Source organism: Anopheles funestus, chromosome 2RL (assembly GCF_943734845.2).
Source record: "Anopheles funestus chromosome 2RL, idAnoFuneDA-416_04, whole genome shotgun sequence".
In the NCBI taxonomy this organism is placed as follows: domain Eukaryota; kingdom Metazoa; phylum Arthropoda; class Insecta; order Diptera; family Culicidae; genus Anopheles; species Anopheles funestus.
Window position 1 is genome coordinate 45,950,315 of NC_064598.1, and position 22,630 is coordinate 45,972,944.

The 22,630-nt window shown below is 42.6% G+C and overlaps 3 protein-coding genes across 7 annotated transcripts in view; 1 reads left to right on the top strand and 2 right to left on the bottom strand.

The window, feature by feature from the left end:
- The first annotated feature begins 5,290 nt into the window (after positions 1-5,290).
- On the top strand, positions 5,291-8,885 carry LOC125765436 (proton-coupled folate transporter). Of its 3 annotated transcripts, XM_049430604.1 has the most exons (5): positions 5,291-5,658; positions 6,410-6,506; positions 6,592-6,933; positions 7,017-8,431; positions 8,508-8,885. In XM_049430604.1, exons 3-5 carry the CDS (start codon positions 6,913-6,915, stop codon positions 8,641-8,643), a joined length of 1,572 nt encoding a protein of 523 aa, XP_049286561.1. In that variant the 5' UTR covers positions 5,291-5,658; positions 6,410-6,506; positions 6,592-6,912; the 3' UTR covers positions 8,644-8,885. The 3 variants fall into 3 exon arrangements, with proteins under 3 accessions (XP_049286561.1, XP_049286560.1, XP_049286562.1); XM_049430603.1 differs by having other exon boundaries at positions 6,410-6,933; XM_049430605.1 differs by having other exon boundaries at positions 5,291-5,422; positions 6,410-6,933.
- Positions 8,731-11,676, bottom strand: LOC125765423 (SET and MYND domain-containing protein 4). Of its 2 annotated transcripts, XM_049430573.1 has the most exons (5): positions 11,017-11,676; positions 10,580-10,943; positions 9,600-10,521; positions 9,299-9,313; positions 8,731-9,101 (listed from the first exon to the last, which is right to left on the bottom strand). In XM_049430573.1, exons 1-5 carry the CDS (start codon positions 11,573-11,575, stop codon positions 8,952-8,954), a joined length of 2,010 nt encoding a protein of 669 aa, XP_049286530.1. In that variant the 5' UTR covers positions 11,576-11,676; the 3' UTR covers positions 8,731-8,951. The 2 variants fall into 2 exon arrangements, with proteins under 2 accessions (XP_049286530.1, XP_049286531.1); XM_049430574.1 differs by lacking the exon at positions 9,299-9,313.
- Positions 11,677-11,954: 278 nt separating this feature from the next.
- Positions 11,955-22,630, bottom strand: part of LOC125765400 (adenylate cyclase type 6) — an 87,493-nt gene continuing 76,817 nt past the window's right edge. For both annotated transcript variants that reach the window (XM_049430462.1, XM_049430461.1), the window contains 11 exons: positions 20,122-20,577; positions 19,742-19,901; positions 18,852-19,670; positions 18,457-18,788; positions 18,297-18,381; positions 18,104-18,220; positions 17,950-18,030; positions 17,690-17,847; positions 14,363-14,603; positions 13,833-14,184; positions 11,955-13,767 (listed from right to left, as the gene is read on the bottom strand). In XM_049430462.1, the coding sequence (XP_049286419.1) occupies positions 13,508-13,767; positions 13,833-14,184; positions 14,363-14,603; positions 17,690-17,847; positions 17,950-18,030; positions 18,104-18,220; positions 18,297-18,381; positions 18,457-18,788; positions 18,852-19,670; positions 19,742-19,901; positions 20,122-20,577 (3,061 nt within the window). In that variant the 3' untranslated portion in view covers positions 11,955-13,507. The remainder of the gene's footprint in view (positions 13,768-13,832; positions 14,185-14,362; positions 14,604-17,689; positions 17,848-17,949; positions 18,031-18,103; positions 18,221-18,296; positions 18,382-18,456; positions 18,789-18,851; positions 19,671-19,741; positions 19,902-20,121; positions 20,578-22,630) is intronic.

Genomic DNA, 22,630 nt, shown 5'->3' on the forward strand with positions numbered 1-22,630 from the left:
AAATATGTTTGATTATAACAAAATCGATATCCAAAACTATATAACAAACTGAAAAAATATGTTTGGAGTTTTGTTTGATGAAAACGTCTGAAGCTTTTCAAGTTCAGGTGACAGTTGTATTCTTTTCAAGTTGAACTAAAAATTGTTCAGGTAGATGTGGAATTCTTCCTATGTTTTGGATCCCACTTGAAACTAAATCATTATGCCAAGACAGTGGAAAGATTCCGCATCTTTCTTTACTTATTGCAGTTTAACTTGAAAATAGAATTGGATATTATTCAAAATTTACCGTTTTAATTCTTACACAGTCTTAAAAATAGTAAAGACATAAAATTGTTGAGCAAAAATTCAAACCTGCCTTTCATGCCTCCGCATGAAAATTTTAATATAAAAGATATCAAAAATGATCTTCTTATACGTCGTGTAAAATATTGAAAATTATTTAAATATATTCCAGCTCCTCCGGTTGCCAGTATAGTTGTCTTTTTCATCTACAAATCCTTTTTTCTCTTAGTTTCTCCACCACAATCCCCACGGTGGAAAATGGTTTCTCGCGGATGATCCCGGTGTAAACATGACCCTAACAACGCGCCTTCTCATACACATCTACCCCGCTGCAGCACCGATCGTACCGATGTAAATAGATGCAAATGATCGTTGAACTTAACCCCGTACACGGTACTCCGCCGATGCCATGCCACAGGCAAAACGGCACTAGGTAAAGTGTGACAATGGGAGCGCCACCGTGGGACAAATGTGTTTTCGCGATGCATAGCTGCATCTTATACCGCTTTCCGTGCATCCACCCATAGACCCAGAGAGGGTTTGCGAGTGTCAATGTCAAAGGTAGCGAAAACGAGATCCAAGGGAATAGGAATTGCCTTCGCTTGCCGAGGGAACTGGAATTTAGTTGGATTTTTTGTTGCTGTTTCGGTTTGTGCTACCCTTTCTGCTCGATTGGGAAATAATGACAAGCGCCACGGAAAAGCGCACCTCGCTGATGGCCTAATGAACCCTCCGGAACCGGCGTGCTTTGTAGAGCGCGGTCGTTTATGGTGAAGGCGGAACACAGACAAAAAAAGAGGAAGGCAAAGAGTTAATGATTTCAATGTCATCCCGATTTGGGTTAGCATGGTGAGCTTTCGCTATCTTTCCGTGTGCAAGATGTGTGGAAGACTTCTGCCGCCGAAAGACAAAGAGAGAGATAGAGAGAAAGACAGAGAGAGAGAGAGGGATGCTAAGCTGGGATTGCTTCCTACTCCCGGTTGCCTCCCGGAACGTAATCCGGATGGCGAAGGCCAATCGGAGGGAAAATCGGTTGCCATTTGCCTACCGAACAATTATGGTTCGCGAAAGCGCACTAATGAAGACATTGCGACCCCCATTGTGTGCTGCTGCACCACCGCATGGATCCATCCTTGGGTCAGGGCACCTGCGCTTCTTCCGGAAGGGAGCAAGGGGGATGGGGGCGGGGAGGTTTACCCGCTGTTTTCTGTACAGCCAGCGCCATCTTGCGCGCGATGGTTGATTTGGTTTTTATTTTCCTCAGCCCGGCGTGACATTGCAACGGAGCGCCGGTCGGAAGTATGAATACATTACATCCAGCTGATCGACAAATTAAGATGCGGGAAAGATAGGGAGTACGATAAGATGCATGGGATATGATTGAGTGTAATGAGTTTTTGAATGTTGAAGATGTGTTTCGGGGTTGTGAGAGTTTGTGTATGACAATTAGGTAGAATAGACTTATCACTTTAAAGACATTTTACGAAACTCGAATGGTTTTTAATTATGTTTTCCACGAAATACAAATCCTTTCAAATCTCAAGTACTCTCATGTGTAATGTATATGTTCTTCGAACGATGCTTAGAGAGAGTTCGAGAAGTGTCAAATTTTAGTAATCCATTTCTGGATACTTTTCAAGTTAAGGACAATCCAGTGCAGTACTAAACTATTTTTTTTATTCAGTTAGAACGGCCTGGTCGTATTGATGAGTACTAAACTAATGTGAAATATGCTCATGGAAGGATTTACACAGACTCGAGTACATCTTGCAAAATGTCGAGAAAGGTGATTGATATGACAGATTTGTCCGTAGAGATAGCTTTGTGAAGTTTTTAACAAATAGGATGTATTTCACATCTACTTCCACTTGTGTCACTTCAATTTGAAAATAATTTAATTTGTTAAGTTCTTCTGCCTTTGCTTCTTAGTGGTATAGAGAGCAGACAGTTTTTAGTGTTCCTAGATCGTTAGTCGTGGAATCCAGCTTTCTGGGACATGAGAGTCTTGAGGTCCAGATGGGGTTTTCTTTTACTTTTTTTTTGTTATTGTCTACTTCTGTGGGTTACACAATTGTGCTTAACAACAAAGGCAGGTGCAAAATTAGGATATGGCGTTATTTGCCGGTGCTGTTCTCGGCACTAAACATTTACGCCCCGGCTAGATCTGTTCGTCGTTATGTGCCGTGAATTCAATGCCGTTTGTGATCGGTTTAAACCGGACTTGTCGCGCTCTGCGTTCCTCAATTGCATCCGTCTAGTGTGGCCTATTACTTGTTGAATGTTAAACTGTAAATGTACAATATAAACGTAAAAACAATAGAAAACGCCTCAAGAGGGCCATATATCCGTTGGTTTAATTCAATAAAAGTTAAAAAATTAATAAATTACTAAACTTGGTAGGAAGATGTAACGGCTATGAGAAAAGAGTTGAAGAATCGAAAAGTCGAGTGCGGAGGTGGAACGATCGTATCGGTCAAAATCCGAATGGCGAGTTGGAAAATCTACAGGTCACAACGACCTGTACAGGTTCAACGACAAAGATCATACAACGTTATGGACGAGAGAATTGATGTTATGGACGAGAAACGGTAGTAGAGTTCAGAGGAAGGGATACAGACATTGGAATAGAACTACGCGTGTGAAATGCGAGATTCAATATCAATTAAACTCAATAATTGACAGAGTTTGATTTTGTGCTTCACTAATCAGCGCCACCAGAAGAATCACTAAGACACCTGAGTAGAACCGAAACAATTTTGGAATACAAATACCTATCTAAATTTTTGTAATGAATTTTGACATATATTTTACAAAATAAAAATTCTTCAGGATTTCTGATACATTTATTTTTTTCTTCAATGCTCCATTTTGTATCGTCTAACAATTTATTTTGAAGCATCACCACTAAACCACTGAGATTCAAAATAATCCACTAAACATTGACGGTCAAATAAGAGCAATGATTTAATAGTGCCAAACATTTCGAGAGCACAACCATCTTCCGCCCGCGAAAAAAAGCGATGGAGACTAACCGCGAGCAATGAGCTCCCGTAATTGCTTTTGACCGCATTGCCAAAAAAGATCCCCGCAAAACAGCCGCAATAAAGCCGAAATAACAAAAACAAAAAAAAAAACAAAAACACTAGCGGGTGGCTATTGTGCAAGAGATGCCAAACAGAAGACTACACGCTTAAGCAACAGTGCGTGCGAATGCGTCCAGTGCGCAGGCGTAATAGAAAAGCAATAATACTTCCAAAGTGTGCACAAACCAACCGGAAGAAAAATGGGTTAATGTTTCATTGACTCCTGAAAGTCGTTTGGCAAGCATTATGTAGATGGCGTACGCGGTGGATCGCGCTGGATTAAGTTTGCCGCGGGATTAGGTGAACCGATCGCGCGGTACTCGTGAAGCACCAGATCAATGAAACCACCCATTCTCACCCATAAGTGCATCTTTTTCCGGCGTCTCCAAGCTGGGCGCGAGTTTGGGGCGGTCTTGAGTGTGGTAACTGTTCCCGATTTGATTCCACTCGAGCTGGCCGGAATTTGAGGAACAACTCGCTTGGTAATAACCATCCAGTGCTTGGTACCGCAGCTAGCGCTTCACCGCACACTTCCCATCCTAGTTTCCCTTCGAAGGGAACGGGATGGCCTTTCGGCAGGCATTGAGGTGGGCTCCAAACAAAAATTGGGTAATCATGAAAGCGCCATGCAACAGCACAATAGTCCTAGCTGCACTCGAGAGTCATCCGAGGCTGCCGGTAATGTCTGGAGGTAATTATGGATGAGCGAGGTTCAGCACCTAGCAGAAGGCCGAGCATATTGGGGGATGGTGATTATCCACCTGCACCGTCACTGCCAGTGGGACGGAGCCACTCATTATGCACTGGTTTATGCTGGATCCCGTGGGCAGAACACTTGTGCCAACGTGGAGTGTATGAATATCTACTTAGGTGGATAGCGTTTTTTTGTCGGCTCGCTGTTGAACCGTACACATTCCCAGCCCAGAATCGCTTAATGGGAGCGGGATGAATTTTCTTCCGTGTGCTAGTTACATGACAAATGATGTTTCGACAGCGCCGGGGGTTGGAATACGACCAAGGGCATGGCTGTGGTATGTTGGTCAAGGGCGAAAATAGTTTCGGAGCAAATGGGTGCTTCAGTGTTTCGTACACAATTAAATGCGGCACACGATCGAGCGCATCGAGCATTTTTATTTTTTTGCATTAGTTTGGATAACGTTTTGAAAGGATATGGATCCATTAGAAACCGGTAACGATTCGTCAGGTGGCTTGATTAATGATTGAAATGAGGACGATTTTGTTTTGTACGGCGAAGCAACTGTACCAGAAGACTTCTTTGGACTTTCTCTATTATTTGTATTTATTATTGTTATTCACAAATATTTCTATTTTTTGTAGAAGTGAAGGTTTGAGATTTGTATAATCTGCAATATTATTGAAGTGTTTTATATGTTTTACATACATTTTTTGTGCGTTTAAATCGCGCTAATCAACCCAGTGTAGAATTCCCAAGTTAAATTTGCTTTATGAAAATGAGTTACAGAATATTTTATTTATTTGCGCTGCTGTATTGCAAAATATTTTGCTGAATCAAATCAAATTGATCAAATTCAATAACATTATTCAAAAAAGTTCATTTTCACCATTTGCTAATTATTTCCGTTTCATTAGTACCGTTTGAATGAATCAGATGAAATATTTCATCAAACGGTGAAATTTTCAACGTTTTGCATCGCATACAGTGCTGAACAAAACTTGCGTTCAAGGTATTTTACGTACTGCACATTGGTCGGTCCGGAGGTTGTCGATGGTTCGAAAACATATTTTTCTTATTTTTGTCTGATATTGTAAGGAAATATTTTAAAATAAAATAAAACAATTAACCGACAATACAAAAAATAAATAAATTTTCAAAGAAATTAGCCAAGACACCAACTCAACTGGTACGTCGTGAAAGAAAAAAGATTGTCCATCCCTGCCGTGCTGTTACGAGGCAAACAAGCAATTATGAAACCAAACAGCATCCGCGTTTCTTTTTCCACGGTGTGTTGCTGATGGTAGCTTGGTTGCTATGAGGATTCTTCATTCGTTTTAAAAAGAATTTTAGTTTCAAGGTCATTATCCTTAGATCCTTGGTGATGAGTTTTTAGTTAATCATTCAACAAAAGTGAAATAAAGTGTGTTAGTGAGTGTGACCGATTGGCGTGTAGCTTCAAGGATAAGGGCAGATAGAGCATTCCGCGTGTGCCGTGTCCGCAGCTCACTTTACCGGAGAACCTTATCATTTTACCGTAAAGCGGAACATTGTCACAATTGTAAACAAACCCTACATTTAACGTGCTGCAACAAAGTAAGTGGATCTTGATAATTGAACTGATACTTGACGTGCTTGAACGGGACATGCACTTGATTCCACTTCAGATAAAATTGCGTTGTTTGTGCAAGTAATTACTCTAATCTACGGCAGCAGATGTTAATAGACAATTGACCAGAACGGGCACCGTCGTAAAACAGAACACACTTATCTCTCATATCACTCGTTGGTGTCTGAAAAAGAAATATGTGATTTAATAATCAGTAAGGATGTTCGGTCGATGCCGACAGTGAAGCTGCTGTATCAAAACAAAACAAAAAAACTTATTTTGACAGCTCAAAACACGTGCTGTTCACGCGGGAATGCGTTAACCCTTCGATGTGCAAACGAAGCTAGGGATGGCGGGAAATATTTTGAATTGATAATTAAGATTATTTGATGGGAAAGGTTTATGTGCGTTTTTTAATTAAATTGATTTAATAAATTTTAATTAATTTAATTAAATTCATAACCATTAAAACGAACAAGTTGTTTACCGATAAAAAACATCCACTATTTCATTTTAACCACGTGTGCGAATATCGAAACACGAGGTAAACATGCGACAAATGGAAACTATTAACACCTTATCTAGCAATGGATTAAAATCGGTCTAAACAAATTAACAAACCTCAACAACACTGCGTAGCGAAATAAGAACATTTGTAGCAGAACGGGCCAATCGAATTCGAAAACAACTGAAAACATTTTAATTTCCCTTTTTTTGTTTCTTCCCATCTCTTATCAGTTGATTCATCTAGCTGCTAACACAAAAACAAATGTTCAAATAGCTGAGAACTATCGAAGAAGCACACCAACAATTTCAACACTAATAATAATCATTCGTGAGTCGAGTGCGAAATTGAATGAACGCAATTCACGATCGGTGCTGTTAACAGCTTCAATTAGTGATTGTAGCATCTTCCTCAGGCACCAAGCCCTACACAGCATCACATGCGAGATAGCATTATCTGGAAGCTGCTGCAAGACTCAGCTGAATTGACCGGTGTAGGTAGATGACACCAGAAAAGGGAGGCCTGCAGCCTGATAGGAGATTCCCTTGCAAGCAGTCTTACGATAAAGACGTAGCTTGTAATATAATCAACTTCGGATGTGCACCATTCCACTGCCAGCGTAAACCCCGTCCGGCATGTCCGCTTTTAGTGTGAACAGCAGTCGTAAGCGAACCGTCGATCAGGTTAGACATTCGTGAGAGTGTCGCATGACGACGTTCCAGCATTGCCAACGACCATGTCTGAAGAAACTGCCGAGGTAAGCAAAACATTTTTAGGCCGGCTGTATGCATGTGTGGTTCTGCTGTGTTTTGAATGTGTGCTTTTATTGTTTAATTTTAGCCGGCCGATGGTGGCCAGAGTCAGCACAGAACGCAGGAGGATCCCGATCAACGCAATGGTAACGTAACGGAACACTTGACTACGAGTAATGCTCGGGTGGAACGATGGTACGAGAAAATTTCCGTCGAACCTTCGATGTTCCTGTACATGATGGCGTTTATGCTGACCTCGGTCGTAGAGCAAGCGTTCTTTCTCTACAAAGCGTGTACGGTCGATCATGGATATTCGCATGAAGTTTGCCTTAACATCGAACAGTATCAGGACATTAAAAAGCAAGTCCAGGTGACGACATCCACCTTTCATCAGTGGAACAACATTGCAATGTACGTGGTGCCCATCGTGCTGGCATTGTTTCTCGGTGCCTGGTCGGATCGGCGCGGTCGCAAATTGCCGCTGATTCTGGGACTTATCGGTAAATTTATCTACTCGATTATGATCGTCGTGAACACTCGTATGCCTTCGTGGCCGGTTGAGTATATCATCTACACTGCAACGATCCCGAGTGTACTAACCGGAGCGGATATAGCCATCTTTGCATCGTGCTTTGCCTACATCTCCGACATAACGACCGTGGAAGAACGTACACTGCGCATTACGATACTGGATGCAACGTATCTTAGCACAATGCCGATCGGTGTCGCACTCGGTAATGTAATTTTCAACCACACGGGAAAATCGTACACGATCATGTTTGCCATCAATGCGTCGCTGCTGGCGTGCTCCATCATTTACTCAGTCCTAAGGCTTAAATCACGCACTACTGAGCGTCAGTGTTCGATCCGTGAGCTGCCCTGGTATCGTATGCCGTTGGACTTTTTCGACCGGCAGCATGTGATACGATCGGTGCGAACGTTCGTGAGGCATCGTACGATGCATCGTCGCACCTACATGTACCTGCTGATGGTGGCCATGTCCTTCTACACGTTCCAGCGTGATGAAAAGCCTAAAATGTATCTGTACACGCAGTTACGCTTCAACTGGGACACGGATCTGTACAGCTACTTCAAGACGTATCAATCGGCCGCTTATGTCGTGATGATGTTTCTAGGCGTGCCATTATTTACCAAGGTGCTCGGACTGAAGGACACGCTTATCATCATGATTGGTGCTTTGGCACATGCCAGTGCTCGGTTTGTGTATATCTTTGCACAGGTTGGCTGGGTGTTGTACATCGGTGCAACTATCTCAAGTGTTGGACCGGTCGTTGCGCCCGTTCTTCGATCGATGATTTCAAAAATGGTACCAACAAACGAGCGCGGTATTATATTTTCCTTTCTTTCCGTGTTCGATAATGCGGTACCGTTGTTTAGCGGTGTGCTCTACACCCAGGTTTACAACGCATCCATCAATACCTACCCGCAGGCTATCTTTCTTCTTACGATGGGCACCCAGATGGTCGTGTTCTTCATTGCACTGTAAGTATTTGCGTTTACTACACGATAACGCTTAAAAACCACCTTATATGACGCTCGTTCCCGTTTGTATTTGTAGCGCAATACACATTTCCCTTCGTGGACGTACGATGGAGGATGGCATCCCAAATGAAAAACCACCTGGAAGTGGGCTGATCGATGAAGCGAAAGCGCCAGCGATCGACGATGAAGCACCGGCCGTTTCTCAATCTTAGTGATGATAACGAATTTTCGTTCGCTCAGTGTAACCGACTGATTACGCTTTAGCGTTAACGATCGCGTGAGTGATAAGGCATGGCAGATATTAGAAAGTGAAGTGCTTCAAGTGATGGTATAATCAACTCGCCACTCCGTTTACTGAACAATACATACATAAGAAAACGGTGCAGTGCTACAGTGTAAAAATGTTCTTTTCGAAATAGAATAGTGTGCCAACATGTTTGGTGTCTTTTATAAAGATTCCGTGATTGTTTTTAATATGAGATGTGGCCCATTTAGTATCCCTTTCGTTGCTAATGTACACTCAGTAGCGATTGGCGTTGCCCTTGTCGGCAAAGCAAGATCTCAACGATTCCTCGGCAATGTGTGCTGGTTTGTGCGGTGGGACCGCCGCCTGAGCAAACAATGTGATGCCCTTCTTCAGCAATTCGATCGCTTCGTCAACGCGCTCGTCCTGTCGAAACGAAGCATAGAAAAGAGCCCCGATTAGTACAGCGTTGATATGTGCCCCGCGCCGCAGACGACCCCCCGGAAAATGTTTTGTGGTTCCATTGTTGTCATCCCGTTTTTTTCAACGTGGTACTACGTGGCTAAAGAATAGTGAAGAAGCAATTTGGGGTTTGGTATTGCAATGAAAACACAGGTATATACCTCCAACTGATGAGACTGTAGATAAATAGATAAAAGATGGTTTTCACATTAACTCGACATTACATGACGAAAACACAAACACGCAAAACACATAGGACACACAAGACATGTACATTGCTCTTTACAAGTAGGGAAAGGATAGGAATTTAACCTTTTTCAGGTTTGCCGGACCAGCTTGGTCCAGCAACACAAGGGGTAACATGTACATCATTTAGCCGTATTAGATGACAGACGTGAGGTGAACCTAGGCGTTATCACAGTTTAGATAAACAAATCTGCTTCTCCCTGTGCGGACACTTACCGCCATCATTTCCGCCCCGGTAGTGCACAGTTGATCGCTCGCTTCGAGCATTTTCATGTTCGCCTCCAGGTTGATCTGTTTCTTGCACTTGCTACACTTTACCGTTCGCTGCGATGGTTTGCTATGGTAGGCAAGTGCATTACCACAATCTCCAGTGGGGCAGCGCAACCGTGGCTTAGCCGGTAGCTTATCCATCTGTGGCCAATCCTCGGTGCACGCACGGCAATCGCATTTAAACCAGTAGCGTGATCGTAAATTCCGCTGTCGCACGGGTTTCGGCTGTCGCAGAAAGTGTAGACCGTAGTTTTCCGGCACAACAGCACCGGCCGGTATCGGTCGACTAGTGTGCAGTATCATCGAGGTGCCGAGAAACGAGCGCGTTACACCCGGATAGCATTCGTGGTTAAACATCGAGGCACCGCGATAGATGCCGACCCCGATGTACTGCACCTTAGCCGTATCGAACCGATGCTCACCGGTGATGCGCGTTTCGTACACCTCGTGTGCGTTGAACTGAAGCGATTGCAGTGCGGAAAGCAGCACCGCACCAACCTCCAGCTCCTGTTCAGTCGGTTCCGGTGCTTCCGTTGTACGACGACCAAAAAACTCTGCTTTCTGTAGGCAACGCAACAGAAAAGCCGTCATGAGCGTACGCTTAAAGTGATCCTCCGGGTCACGATGCTCGGTGTGAGCACAAAACGTGTCACGCAACATGTGACCCTCTGTGATCACTTTCTGAGGCGTGCCAGCCTGCGTCACCATGCGCAAAGCGACATGGCAAAGGATCGACATGCCGGAACCGATCATTAGATCGAGATATTGACATTCGAAGCGATGGTACGTGGCACAAGCCTTATCCCGGCAGGCTACCGAGCAGAATGCAACTCCGCAACAATCTGGACAGGCGACGGGTGCTACCAACCTGTTAGGGATTTGAAGGTGATTGGTGTTTTGGAGGGATTTTCTCTTATGTCACTCACCTGGTGAAACATGCACTACAGTGCGTTCCAAGGTATTTCGTATAGAGACAGGCAGCATAAGCCTGCTCAGTAAGAATTACCTCACCTGGACCGAGATCTGCCGCGGCGACAACGTAACGACCGCGCGCATCTTCCTTACTACCGGCCAGCTTGATCTTGGTAGATGCACCAACAATGTCGGCACTTTGTCCTTCACCGGCCAGCTTGGGTAAGGTTCGTTCCACCTCAACCGATGGTGTTTCCTGCTTCAGCACTCGCAAATCCTCCAAATCTTCCTTCAGTCGCGTTAGAGCGTAATCATTGTGACCAGACAGCTGGTGGAACAATTTAGTCGCCACCTCCGCACGTCCATTCTCACACGAAACTTGTGAAGAAAACGATTTAAGATAAAGTGCAATAATGTTTTGCAATTGTTGGAAGCGAAAAACCCCACTTACGTGCGTAACACTTTGCAACTCGTGCGTAATAGTCTGCGTTCTGCTTTACCGGCAGACCACATTTGGAGGCAAGCTGAAGATCCTGCAGTGCGCGCTTACCATCCAGCATGCGTATGAACACCTCGGCCCGTGTCCACAGTGCAAGCGCCAACGTTAAACCCTTGTCAATGTAACGATCCACACCCTGATCGGGAGCACGCATTACCGCTTGGCACGCCATTATGAGCGCCTGCTGAAGCTTGTTCTCGCCGAGCAACTTAAGCGCCTGTTCCCGACGCTGCCAGGAAAACTTTGCATCCTTTGCCCGAAATACGGGTTCTACGTGCTCGAGCGTACCCTGCACCTCATACGCAACGACCGGATCTTCGTAGATCAGGCGCAACCGTTCCTTGTCCGTCGACAACTTCTGGTACACCTCCGTCAGCCAGCGGGCACTTTTGCCGGTAAAATTTTCCGCAACCGACTGGTAAAACTCATTGAAGAAGCCTTCCTTCTGCGATTGGAGTGTTTTTTCGTTGCACAACGATGTAAACAGTGGATCGTTATCGATCGAGGTCATCTTACTTGGTGTTGCCTACTGCACGCAAACTGACGGAAGAAAAATACCTCCAAAAAACCTATCGTGTGACGACTTGGAATTAGAATGAAGTGAACAGTGTTGTAAGCACGAGTACACTAAATTTAGAATGCATCTCCCGGCATACTGTTCGTCCGACGATCGCATTTAAAAACGAGAGCGCAAGCGCATTTAACGTGCTTGTGTCAATTTTGCTTTTTGGTAAAACGCTTGCGCAGTGGCTTTGTTTACAAGCGCAAGATGTTAAACTAAAAAGCGTTGATGTTTCCAGTTCTGATCTCTCCACCGATCGGATCCTTATTATTAGGAAGAATTTCTTTCCAAGCCTCAAAACCAGCCAGGTTAATGGACATTTTCCATATACATTTTAACCGTGTATTTGTTTTATTTCCTTGCCGTTGCGTCAACCAACCGCGATTATTTGTGTGTTTTGTTTTTTCCTATCGTCGATTTAAATTCCATTCAGATATTTTTAACATCATTTTGCCATCTTTGGTTTCACCCGTTAAATATATTAGTACAATTCTATTCGTTTTTTCTCGTGTTTGTATAGTTTGTCCTTTACGCCTCTTTACCCTTGCCATAACACGCACATCATTCTACCATCGCCCGCTAGCAATATATTTTGTTTTTAGTATATTGATAATGATCTCACTATGCCGTTGCTGCTTCGGTGAGTATATCGATTAGTACACCGTACCCTTAACTATGTGGCTGTGTGCGTGCGTACCAATTCCATGGCTCCACTTTACATACATTTAGGCGGTATAAAGCGGATCCTCTATGATATAGTAAGTGTAGTAGCAGTAGTAGTAGTAGTAGTAGTACTAGTAGTTAGTGGTAGGATCAATTTGGTTTGGCCTTCCTTTGGTCGAGTAACATTCATGCGCCGCAAGATTCGGGGAAAAATACACGCACACATACAAACACACACACACACACTTACGTACATTATTATTTTCTTCACGAAAAGTAAAATTCGAGAGATCGGGTTCATTGTTTGGTCTTTCCGGAAGTATGGGCAGGATGCTGATCTGAACGGTTTCAACTAATTCCGGACAGGTTGGGTGAGTGTGGAGCATTAAACATGTGTTCCAAAAATATATCCATCTGTTCATTGCCTTTTGTCTAGCACTCTATACGGTTCGCTCTTTCTGTTTTCTTGTTCGTTTCCTGCACGAGAAATTTACAATTTCCGGTTGGTCGTAAGATCGCCTTAATTGACTACTACTAAGTGGTTTTCCATCTTTTCCTACACATTCGATGCACATTCATTCCGTGGCGATACAAATTTAATACACCAAATTATGTACTACGTTCCACGGCATTCAAGTAGTGATAGTGGAATGGAACTAAAGCTTTTGCAGATGAAACACTTGATTGTGTGTCTTTGTTTAGGATTGATCACGGACATTTTAGAAACATTTTACTCTCATTCATAATACTGATCATCACGATTCGATCGTGTCATTTGCTACTGATTTTTGCTCGCTGAGCAACCTGTATCACTCAGAATTTGCTTGATATATCCGCGGTAGAAGAGTTTTCGAACGATTCCTAATTGAACGAAATTATTCTCTTTTTAAAGGTAGATCGTCGAACAGTCGAAAGCCATTCTGATTTCCGTCCGGTTCGCCATTATTTCCTTTTTATGCCATAAGTAAAAGGTACTGTGCACAAGGGGATCCAAAATTATATCCTTAACAGGAACTGGGATACAGTCACTAACAATACCTACGAGCAAAACATTGCTTTCATCTTTGCCAACAGAATAGTGTAGTGATATGTTCTGTTCCAATGGTTCAACATTGTGCCAGTGTGCTCGAGGGTAGAATTTACTTAACACTTTTAAAATAGACTCTTCGTTTGGTTTTTGTTTTGTTTTGGTACTGCGGTGCCACGTTTGTCTCTGCTCTAGTTGCTTTGCTCTTTTGCCAAACCCGGCATCAGGTAGGTGATCATTGTGCCCTTGCCCTTCACGTTGACCGTTCCACGGCAGGTTAGATTGTAGCCCTTATCCTTCACTATCTGATAGACATCTTCCGTGACCTGTATGTGGTCCATCAGCCCGGTTGAATCCATCCGCGATGCGACATTCACCGCATTGCCCCAGATGTCGTACTGTGGCTTCCGGGTCCCAATCACACCTGCTACTACCGGTCCAATGTTGATTCCTGGGAATATTTAAATAATTAATACCAATTCAAACTTAACCGTCTTTCGGTGGTTTGCTGCTTACCGATCCGCATCCGGAAATTGTTAAAGGAATGTTCGTTGACGTCCGTTATCTTTTGGAACAGCTCGAGCGCATAGTCCATCATGGCAACGACATGCTGGAAATCGTTCTTGTCACAGCTGTTCGCCGTCAGCCCGGATGCTGCCATATATGTCGAGCCGGTCGTTTTGATCTTCTCCACGTAACGGAACCGTTCCAGTCCGAGTAGCTCGTCGAAGTCGACTATTATTTCGTTGAGCAGACGTAAACACTCGACACCTTCGTTGTTTCCTTCCAGCTCGATGTAGAACTCGGAAAAGTTTGGTATCGAAGCGAACATTACGCATACCGTGTCGCATTGTTCGTGATAGATTTCCTTAAAAAAAGTATTTAAATAGTTTATGGAAATTACTCTTCATTTAATGTATTTATTAAGTTGTGTTGTGATATTATATCACCTGAAGGTATGTAATTTTGCTTTAGATGATTATGTACAATAAATTGGATAGTTTCAGGAGTAAGATACACAGAGTACAGCTCTATTTTACACTTACCTCGATGTTTTTCTCACGCATAAGAAAGTGATCTGCCACATGGACCGGTAGGATGTTGGCTAGTAGTTTGCGGTTGTAGGCCTGCAGATGTTCCATATCTTCTTTTTCTTCTGTCGCCTGCAGCTTCCAGATAAAGTCGAGCCGACGCGTTATCTCCGTCTGCTGGCTGTGCATGATCTGTCCAATCACGAACACCACCAGAAACGCCACATCGATCAGAAATCTTTCCGTCGTTAGAAACCTGCAGAAAGAGCGTGTGGATAAAGCAATTAAAAACTTGCTTAATACTTTATAAAAGTTATTAACTTAGACCTTATCAGATGAAGAACAATAGAAGATTTTGAAGGAAAAACACAACCAAACCATTCCAAATTAGCTTTAAATTCGAAACAACACGTGTCTAACAATTCCCAAACCAACGGTTGAAAAATATCTCTCTACGATTGGTAGCGCCATCTGATGGGTAATAGCCAAAGCTTTAAAGTTGTTTTATTTGAACGGTACAGAGGGCATTAGAAAATAAATGTATTTGTCGTATTCAAATCATTTTCACATTCATTAACACCTGTAATATTTCGAAATAAATTTTAAACTTTTACATCATGTACAGTATCAAATTTTTAAACTATTTTTAATAATTTTCAGGTTACTCTTGGGAAATGGGCATGGTTAATCATTAAACATTACCAATTGAACTGTAATTGTTTTAATTCTGATGTTTTATCTGTTATATTAACATACATATTATAATAAAATAAGCTACGCATGTAAATAGATACATAAATTAAAGTATTTCAAATAGTCAAAAGACGTCAACGATCAATTCAGTAATGAATAGACAATCCATCGATTGTTTATCGTATGTTAAAATAATTACAAAACTTCAAGCTATTTTATTAACAATTTCCAAATATTGTAAATTGAATAAATACGAAATAATGAGCTCGCTTCGAAAATATTTGCTTGAAATCCTCCCAGCGATGCAAGCGAACGAGGGTAGTTAATTGAGCTATAATCCTACTAATGGGTGTATTACGATCACTCTATTGTTGCACCCTCAATCCCTTTATTTTACTATCATCCTTCAATCGTGCAGTTCAAACTGTTCGTGCTCGTGGTATCGCGTACGTGTATCGCATTGAATATGCTTCGCAGGATGTACCGACCTGCAGGCGGCGCACAGTTAGCAAGTAAATTAGCTTTCCGGCTTGTTTGTGGTTTTGTTATGGTTGCGGTCAACCTGCCGCGGTGTAATTAGTAACTGATGAGCACATTTTCAACCATTTCCAATAATCCTCGGATGTTGGATTGAGCGGTAAGGGTGTTTCTAGCGCGAGGTTCAATTATCTAGGTAAAATTAATTGCAACGTACAATCTTTCAATGAACGTTATTTGTACTTAAACATAGCCCCTTGCTAACAGGCAACGGAAAGTTTAATACAATACAACAATGTTGTAGAACTTTGGAACTGATTGAAAACAAATTACTTTGATAAGTGATATAATAAATAAAAAAAAAAAATTTGTTTAAAACGTACGAAGGTTGAGAACAACAGTAATGACTGCAACGTGAAGAAAGATACAAAAAATAAACCCAGAATTAGAACATCCGACAGAAGTCAATAATGTTTTCCGCAATCAAACCAGAACATAATGATTCAAAAAAGGAAATTCAAGGATTTCAACTCCATCCCACACTTCCGATCAGATCGAGGCTTGCAAATGAAGACAACAAACATCCTCACAGCCAGAAAACATAAAACTTTCGTTACATACAAAAGAAAAGACGAAATGCAAAAATAAAAGATCGCCCATAAATCTCTCGCAGGAACAGACAAAATTAATGAATCACTTCCGATACCGACAATATTGATACGGGGCTGCATTGGGGAGTGCCGGAACAAAACTTTTCTTCGAGGGTGATTAACAAGCTAAAAGGTGAATTTTTTAAAGTCATTTTCTTCCTTTAGTCCCTGTCCCCATATCTCTTCCCTGTGCACCCAAAAACTTCCTTCCGTTCGCTCCATCGATTGCTCGATTGGCGACTAATGCCGATGGTAGAATTGATGGTCACTGAAGTGGAAGCAATGGCTGTTATATCCCCATTATTAAGTTGATCGGTGAAGTTTTTAATCCTCGCCGTGCGGTAAAGCTTTCACGTAAAGGTGGAAGTTATACAGGACAGACAGACTGATGGAGCTTCGGGTAAAAACGAAATCTGTGGGCGTGAAGAGTAAAGAGAGAAGAAAAAAACATTCTACTCCATCCCATCCCTTTGGCAGCTGATTATGCTGAAGGAGTATAGGGTAAAGTTTATCGAAATGCTAACATCGCCATGATCAAGTCGAGAAAGGGAGACTTGTGAATGATTGGAACTGAAGTTCCAAGCAGCAGCGAAAAGAAGAGATAATCTGACGCACCTTGGGCGGAAGTGAAAGAAGTTTTGTTTGTAATTATGATTTAATTTTAATCCTTGCTGATTGATCCAGCTGTTTTTATTTTATTTTTCAGTTTAAATTATGCATAAAGGGTACGTTCTGTTGCATTTATTCTAATTATGCATAATATAATATTAATATGGATCGTAATTATGGTTTCTAGTTTATGAAAATTGTTCAGGGAAAACTTTATCTGAAGTATAAAATCTTACTCTTTTGATGTTAATAATTACGTTTGAGACAAGGGTCGTACAAGGGTCGTCAATAATCACAAGAGGAATAAAACAAGAATTAAATATTTGCCACTATTACAAGCAATAAAAACCAATTCTTGAAAAAGGTAGGGAAAGCTAGAGCTATTGAGTTACATTCCATTGTATGAAATTAAATCCATCAATTCATAGAATTAATCCATTTAATATTTCTCTTTTCTTCGGAACTATTGTATTATAAAGTGAATAAAGCCTGGCACGATTTTTAAGAAATAAAACTTATTACCAACGAATGGAGGTAATGACGAGTTTTCCATATTTGAACGATTATGGTTTAAATTTACATAGAAAATTGTAACATTGTGAAAACCCGTTCTTGTAACAATGCGACAGAAAGCAACCTTAAACATTCCTGTGCTGAGCTATGCAAAAAAAACGTTTTGACGCAACACATTACACGATTTAAATTAATAATGTGTCCAATCGGTACGTTTTCATACTTATTCAACTGCACACATTCAATTTCCGCTTCTCCGAACCGTTCCGAAATTGCAAATTCGATTTGCGGTAAACCACATCGATACATTACCATGCTTCCGGTTCACATACGGCATGTAGGTAGGACTAAAAAAGGGAGGTATTTTTTTAAGGAGAATCGGTCGTTCCCCTGAACTTACCATGGTTCGCAGTGACGCTCGAAGATGAGTGCCAGCACGATGACGGACACAACGTACAGCACGAGTATGACAATAAGTAGCAAGATTTTGAATAGAATTTTAATAAACTGATGTACCGCACAGGTCAGTAAGGCAAGCAAGGTAAGCAATAGCAGAATCTGAAATTTAAAAAAAAAAATGTAAAATATATGTTCAATTAAAAAGGAAAACTACAAAAGTCTGGGAAACACTCAGCAAAGGGATGAATAAACGATACCTACATTAATAATTTTTGACTCCTTACAATTACTAGGCCGAACGAGCGGGTACTCGTCGTAAAGCGAAAGATAGAAAATTAAAGTCTGCAATGATGGAATAGAAAGATAAAAAAAATCACGAACAAGAATTCCACCTCCATCCATTGCCGAAACTTACCAGTTTGTAGTAAGATAAACATATCACAGTAATGACGACGCAGAGCGATATCACTTGAGCTATTTCACGGTGGCCGTGAATTTTTTGTGACAATGCACGAAAGAATGTGGACACTTTCTGTAATTTGGAAGGACAAGATACAGTTGACAGTTTGCTTATTTAAAAAGAAGGGTTTGTTATGCTAGGATTTTACCATATCTTCCCGTGTGAACACCGGGACGCAGGATACCAAGAGGGTGAGCGATAGAATCCCATACACCCAATAGCTGTAGTGATCCCTATGAGGAAGATTTACCAAGGAGAAACCCCGTGTGAGTTGTAATCCACAAGCAAACCTAAGATCAATCACTTACATTGAAAACACTAACACCTGTATCGACATGATGCCCAGAAAGATAATAATGCTGCAGTAGAAGTAAACGTTCAGCATCGGATCCGGCTCGAGACAGTACTTTCGCTCGATGTCGTCCTTGATGAACGTCAGATGGAACCGCTTGCAGTGATCGAGCCGCAACCGATCGATGCTGCGTGCGTCGATCGCTTTGATCAGATACTCGTTCACTTCCTCCTCCGTGCTTTTCGGTTCGGTTTTATCATTGAAACCCATCTTCGACCAGTGGCCCATCATGCGCAACTCTTTGGAAATGTTCCCGTTAACAGACGATGACTGTTTCGACATGGTGTGCTGCAAAATGGGATTGATTTAAATTCTTATAGCAGTCAGGATATCTCCAACGATTCTACTTACCGGCCGGTAGGATGCATCCTTCGGTACGATCAGATACGTTTGGATCTGATGATCCTTTAGGTAGCTGTTCCGATCCGCTCCACGACCTTCTTCCACATCGTAATGATCACCCAGACAGCGGAGCGTTTCCTTGGTAATATGTACCCGTCCCGGTACTCCACCACTCTCCATGTAGTTTGCGAGCGTTACATCGTTCGACCACACATCAAACTGCCACTTGCGTAATCCGAGCACCCCACAGTGTACACGCCCCGTATGGATGCCGACACGCATGTTCACATTTACCGCCATCACTTCACGCACCAGAGCAATCGCATCGATCATGTCCAAACCCATCTCGACCGCACACAGTGCATGATCTGGCCGGGCCTCAGGTAATCCCGACACGCAGTAATAACAGTCGCCGAGCAGCTTTATGCGCAAACAGTGATGTTCCTGCGCGAGACGATCAAAGCGTGCAAACAGTTCGTTTAGCAGCCGCACCAACTCTTCGGCCGTGCACTGATCGCTCAGACTGGTAAAGCCGCAGATGTCCGCAAACAGTATGCTAACGTTCTCGTGACGTTGGATGTAGATTTTGTGGAATTGAGCCTCCCGAGGTTGTCCGGCTATGTCGTTCTTCATCTCCATCGCAACGTGCCGGGGCAGCACGGACAGTAGCAGCTGTTCTTGCTTTTGATTTTCGCGCTGAATCTTTAACCGTGCTTCAACGCACTGGCGTGTTTCCATGAATGCCTTCCGTTGGGACTTTTCCTTAGGCCAGTGCAGCAGAATGCCGGTCGCGTTCGTACAGGCCAGTGTGATTAGATCACAGTACAACTGTTGATTTGAGAAGGAATTTCTTGGAGTGAAGATGATCTTGCAGAAGAAGAGAACACTTTATAACCTACCACATCCATGTCGTCGGACTCGTTCATGTAGAACATTAGCACGATGTGCGAAATGGACAGTAAGCTGCCACCAACAACGGCTTCACGGAGTCGTATCGGCAGCATCGTGTAAATGATGTAGATCGCAATCACCGTACATCCACCAGACGAGGTGAATTTTCTAACAAAAAATATACATAAATTAAAAAGAAATTAAAATTGTATTTAGTTAATTTATGTTCAAGCTAATTGAGTAATTATTTCCTAAATATTATCTTGAATTGTTAAGTACAAAAAAAAAGAAAACTGAACTGAACTGAACTGAACTGAAGAAAACTTTCCTTCTATTCAATTCTAATATCTCCATAACATCGAACACAAAATACATCACCCGTACTTACTTGGCCGAGGTGGTAAAGCTAAAGCACACGTCCAGCACGAGCAGCGTCACCATGATGACGTACGACACCTGGAACAGGTAGATCTCGTTGATGCGCTGCTTGTAAAGACACATCAGCAGCAGCGCGTACACGGTCGCACACACGCCGAGCACGATGATCTGGGTCATATTGTCCTTCAGCAGCGTAAAGTAGTCGCGATTGCACAGCGGAATTTCGCCATCCGCCGAGTAATCGCTGCTGACGTTAGCCGGCAGAACCTGGGGCGTCGTGAGCGTACTGCTGACGGAACCGTACGCTTCGCTACCGGTGTCCAGACCGTGTGTAGTCCCGGCAGTGGTATACTTCCGCCTTTTGTCTTCATCGTCCAGCTTATCGTGGTGCTTATCGGTTGCCGCACTGTCAGCTGCACTTTCCGCGACGTAGCTGTTGTCGTGGCTGCTGGACTCCACATTGTTTCTAGGGGGAATGGGAAAATGGACATGAACAAAAAATTGAACCAGTACTGTATGATCTAGAGAGAGTGGTATTGAAACGTTGCACAGCATTAGAGTGTGACGGTCGTTGATGCGCTGTCTATCTTCAGCATTTTCCCGTACAACAATGTGTGGTGGATGGTTTTGGGGTGGACCATTTTCCTGGAACGCATCTCGTTTTTTTCTCGAGTCTTCTCAATTATGTTATTCGCATTCTTGTGACGGCCATTGGGATAGGTTGTTGAAGCGAACGGTGCGCAAAAATGTGTATAATCATGCTTCCTAAGGTTCCATAACAGTGTCGGACAAGAACAAAACAAATGGACTCGATTATTATGTCTCGTGTACCAGTGTTTCAAGTGCACGGATAATATTGTCGTGTAATAATGGATGGGCCTACTCTCAAAAAGGTTTGTCACTGATGCTGCCTAGGGAAGAAGGTAGCCCGTGTACATTAAAGTGGCTGTGTTATCACAGCGATAAGGGTGTCACGCCAATAAAGCAAAATGAAATACACGAAACATGAGAAAGATGTTCACCGCTTTTTACGATTATTACTTCTGACCGCGGTGTGCATCCTTTATCTCTCCTGTCCACCTTCACCCCTTCCAGGTGAAACACACAAAATGCTTCCATCTTGTGCGATCAATTAGGTCTCATTGGGAATGATGAAAAGCTTCAGCCGTAGTAGTGCGGCCGTACGTTGTGTAGCGCACCGTTACCGAGATGAAGCACATTATCCGTTTGCGTGCGACATCACGCAAAACGGGAGAGTGGGGTGACCACTTAAGGACACTCCATTTGCCGTGAAACGGAAGCAACATGTTGTGCTTCGTTTGCGGTGACACAAACGGTACACTCGTCGCCGGGGGAAGGTGACAACCAATGCCGCCAGTTTATCATGATTAATTACGACAATTTTGGTCATAATTTTGTAGCACTCTGACCCGGAAGGTTGGCCGGTACATGACGTCCCATTGTGGACGATCTTGTGCGCGGGAAAACCGATTCGGTATCCAGTTGCCATTAAAGCAACTGAAAACCGCGCTAATTAAGACGAAAGCAGGCCGAAACAGCTGCCTGGTTGGGCTTAAATTGTGGCCAGGAGAGTTAATCCCACCGGGCCGGCTTTTACGGGCAGACGGTAATCGGTATTTATTGTCAACCGTCAGCCTTCTTGGCAGGGTTTGAAAATTTTCATTTTCTTATGCATTATGCGTAGAGGAAGAAATGCGAAGATATTGTACTTTAATTTTATTTAGGGGTTACACCCTAAATCCGGTGGAAAGTTTTACCATTCATCTGTTTAAAATTTAAACTTCTTAGGATGGGGATACTTAGAGTCCAATTACTGTCACATCATGTTTATTGTTAGCGAAATGCTGGTCAGCTCGGGTTGAGGAATGAAGTTGATATTTCATTTTCTCAAAATCTCAAAGCTGCTTTGAAATTTTGTAAAGAAAAATGCCCACCAATATATTATCAGCAGGGACACTCTTTGATGCGAAGATTATTCTGTGACTGATGGAAAATCCTTTCAGAAATCGTTTTGCCGTACGTAGGACCAATTAAAGCACTGTTCATTTAGATTCTGACGACACCATGTAGGACTTTAATTTCTTTTCACGATAGAAGTACAGCGTAAAACATTAATTTTGCACATCCACTTGGTACATCCAATCATGGTTAAAGAAAAAAGGGATTTCAGGCAGGTCCCACATCAAAAATGGTTTTTTGCCCAACAAGTTTAAATACATTCTTGTTGATAAATTTACCCGCAAAAAGAATATTGGGCAAATCATTTGCAGCTGTATGTATTAAAGACGAGTTTTTATCACAAACCAGACGATAAAATAAAAAGTAACAGTGTCTGGAAAAGTGTGCTTTTCCTTTCATCAATTCTCATAACAGCTCCGTATACGTCTGGCCAGATTCGCACAGCTGTCAGTACAGTCGGGAGTTTTTAGGATGGTAAAGCAACAATCAAGTGGATATCATGAGTAACAGTGGAAAGAAATTCAGCCAATTGAAATAAA